Raw genomic sequence first — 2,808 nt, 5'->3', positions numbered from 1 at the left:
TTCCAAATTTTCAGTATCATAATTTATTGCACAACACAACCTTTATATCCACGTTTTCTTCTATGTGTTTTAAATAAAAAACATACAGATTGTATATTACCTGAACTGAAAAGTCAAAAGTATTAAGAAATAATACACTGCAGCACTCACAGTATTGAACATCACACATCAACATAATTTTTAACAAAACACATTTGGAGATAATTCCAAACCCTGATCATTAGCATCCAGGCTGGATTTTCAAAGGCATTACGGGTTACAATGCATAGACACATACAATTTATAATTCAGCAAAACAAAATCCATTTATAAAAGTCACAGTGAAAGTGGAGGTAAACTTATACTAAGCTCGTGTAAGTAAAATGAACTATGAACTGCTGTTCTGGAAAGTGATTTCCAGTTAGAGAATTATATACAGGAGATAGAATTATCCTCTGAAATCAGCTTCTTTGCAGAAAGATAATGGAAAGACTGGAGGGATTTTTTTTTTCATAGCCCAAAATTTAGAACTATCTTGGGTCCTCTGTGCAGTGTGTGAAAACCTAAAAACATCTTCAGGGCTCAGTAATGCCAACCACAACTTAAAGCCAGTGGGGTCTATAAATTGTCCAGGGTAAAATGAAGCTACAAATCCTTTAATTATATCAGTAATTAGCTTTTTAATTAATCCAATGGAATGCAATATACAAATATTTCCTTTTTCTTTAAGATTATTTTGTAGCCACTCCAAGGGGGTTGAGGTTTTCTGTACCTCACAAAACAATAAGATTTTCAGACTTTTCTCCCTCTCAGTTTTGGGCTGAATTCAGTAGTTGAAATTTGGGATGTGGTTGCTCGTGTCAGAAGTACAAAAATGACCTTCTGAAGAAAGTATGATTCTGCAGTGGCTGCCTCTTCCAGCATGGAAAGGAATTTCCTACTGCTTTAGAGTGGAGAAGTATCTGAATATGAAGTTTGAATTTTGTTTTTCCTTCTATGACACCAAGAAGGGTCAAGAAGAAGGATAAAATTAAGATTTAATTGTCTGAAAAAGGTGAGGTGAAGGAAGCACTTGTCTAATATCATCTGACTTTAAAATAAAGTTTAATATCACAGAATGTAAAAAGAGTCAGTAATAAAATAATATACATTAAATATTCCTCTTACTACTGCTAATAGGAACATACAGACAGGGTTTTCTCATTTACCAAAAGCCTTTGCAAATGACCTGATTCTAAAGAGCTTTTTTTTTTGTAGATATTGTAAACATTTAAAATTTCTAAGGCTAAAAACAGGCACAAGTCTTCCATGAACAGTTATTATTCCTAAAAGCATTAAGGAATATATTCCAGATCTGCTATTCCTTTTGATAACAACAGAAATAATTGAAGTACAACATTATAATTCACAACGTAGATTCTTAATTAAAAAAGAAATACAGCTTAACCCTGACAACAATTAATAATATATAAGGAATATTCCTTTTTTTTTTTTAATTATCTAGTACATCAAAATGACATTTCCAGATCTTTGTGTTGGGTGTGACTCAAACTTCATAAAGCTGAAGGAGGAACTAAAACATTTCTAAGAGGGTAAAACTGAAACGTCAGCTTTAGTAGCACCCCAGATTCCCAAAAATGCAGGAAAAATCTGCAATTCCATCCTGAAGCCACGTGGTTGGTGGCACCTTTGAGCAGATGTTCAGCCACTCCCCTCCGTCCTTTGCATGAGGTGATTTTGTTTTGTGCCTCGTTAAGGTACCTGAGCCAACAGTCTGATTTCAGGCTGGTTTTTCAAGTTTCCAGAGGTTTTCCCAACCCCTGCCAGCAGGCTGATCCCAAGGAATGTGAGCAGCAAGGCAACTGCCGAGAACATTTGTCCTTTAAGTGCCACCACACTCACCACAAGGTTATCTTGAAAGAACATTTGTCCTTTAGGATCCTTTCACTCCTCAGTGCTACCACAAGGTGATCTTGAAAGAACATTTGATCTTTAGGATCCTTTCACCCCTCAGTGCCACCACACTCACCACAAGGTGATCTTGAAAGAAGATTTGTCCTCTAGAAGTCCTTTCACCCCTCGATGTGCCACCACAAGGTGATATTGAAAGAACATTTGTCCTTTAGAAGTCCTTTCACCCCTCAGTGCCAACACAACTCACCAGCAGATTATCTTGAATAAACATTTGTCCTTTACAAGTCCTTTCACCCCTCAGTGCCACCACGAAGCAATCTTGAAAGAACATTTGTCCTCTAGGAGTCCTTTCACCTCTTGCTATGTCACCACACTCACCATAAGGCGATCTTGAAAGAACATTTGTCCTTTAGGATCCTTTCACCCCTCGATGTGCCACCATACTCACCACCAGGTGACCCTGAAAGCACATTTGTCCTTGGGGAGTCCCCTGACCCTTTGCTGTGCCCCCTGCTCACCACCAGGTGATCTTGAACTCGTAGATGGGGCGCTTGCAGTAGTAGTGGTTGATGAGGTGCTTATCGCAGACGCCGATGCACTGGTGCTCCACGGTGATGCCGCGGGCAGACAGGTCGCTGACGATGCAGTGCAGGAGGTCGTAGACGTCGGCCACGGCCTCCCAGGGCCCAAAGGACACGTCCACCTCGCAGTGGTGCTCAAAGAGCTTGGCCTCGCTCTCGCTGCGCTCGAAGCGCAGGGAGTTGAAGTGGGGGCACTCGTAGGGAGTGATGGGCATCTCCTCCTTGAACACGCACACCTTGAGCTTGGCAAACCTGGCCTTCCTCTGCATGGCTCGCAGCTTGGCGATCTCGATTATCCGCTCCAGGTGGTCTGGAAAAGACACAGATTGAGGGT

At 40.6% G+C, this 2,808-nt stretch overlaps 1 protein-coding gene across 3 annotated transcripts in view; it reads right to left on the bottom strand.

The window, feature by feature from the left end:
* KCTD7 (potassium channel tetramerization domain containing 7) overlaps positions 1-2,808 on the bottom strand; it is an 8,890-nt gene continuing 6,082 nt past the window's right edge. For all 3 annotated transcript variants that reach the window (XM_031060656.1, XM_031060658.1, XM_031060657.1), the window contains one exon: positions 1-2,784. In XM_031060656.1, the coding sequence (XP_030916516.1) occupies positions 2,408-2,784 (377 nt within the window). In that variant the 3' untranslated portion in view covers positions 1-2,407. The remainder of the gene's footprint in view (positions 2,785-2,808) is intronic.

This window comes from Geospiza fortis, unplaced genomic scaffold, assembly GCF_000277835.1.
Source record: "Geospiza fortis unplaced genomic scaffold, GeoFor_1.0 scaffold425, whole genome shotgun sequence".
Taxonomy (NCBI): domain Eukaryota; kingdom Metazoa; phylum Chordata; class Aves; order Passeriformes; family Thraupidae; genus Geospiza; species Geospiza fortis.
The sequence above is the reverse complement of the archived record's forward strand: the minus strand, read 5'-3'. Positions and strand labels throughout refer to the sequence as shown.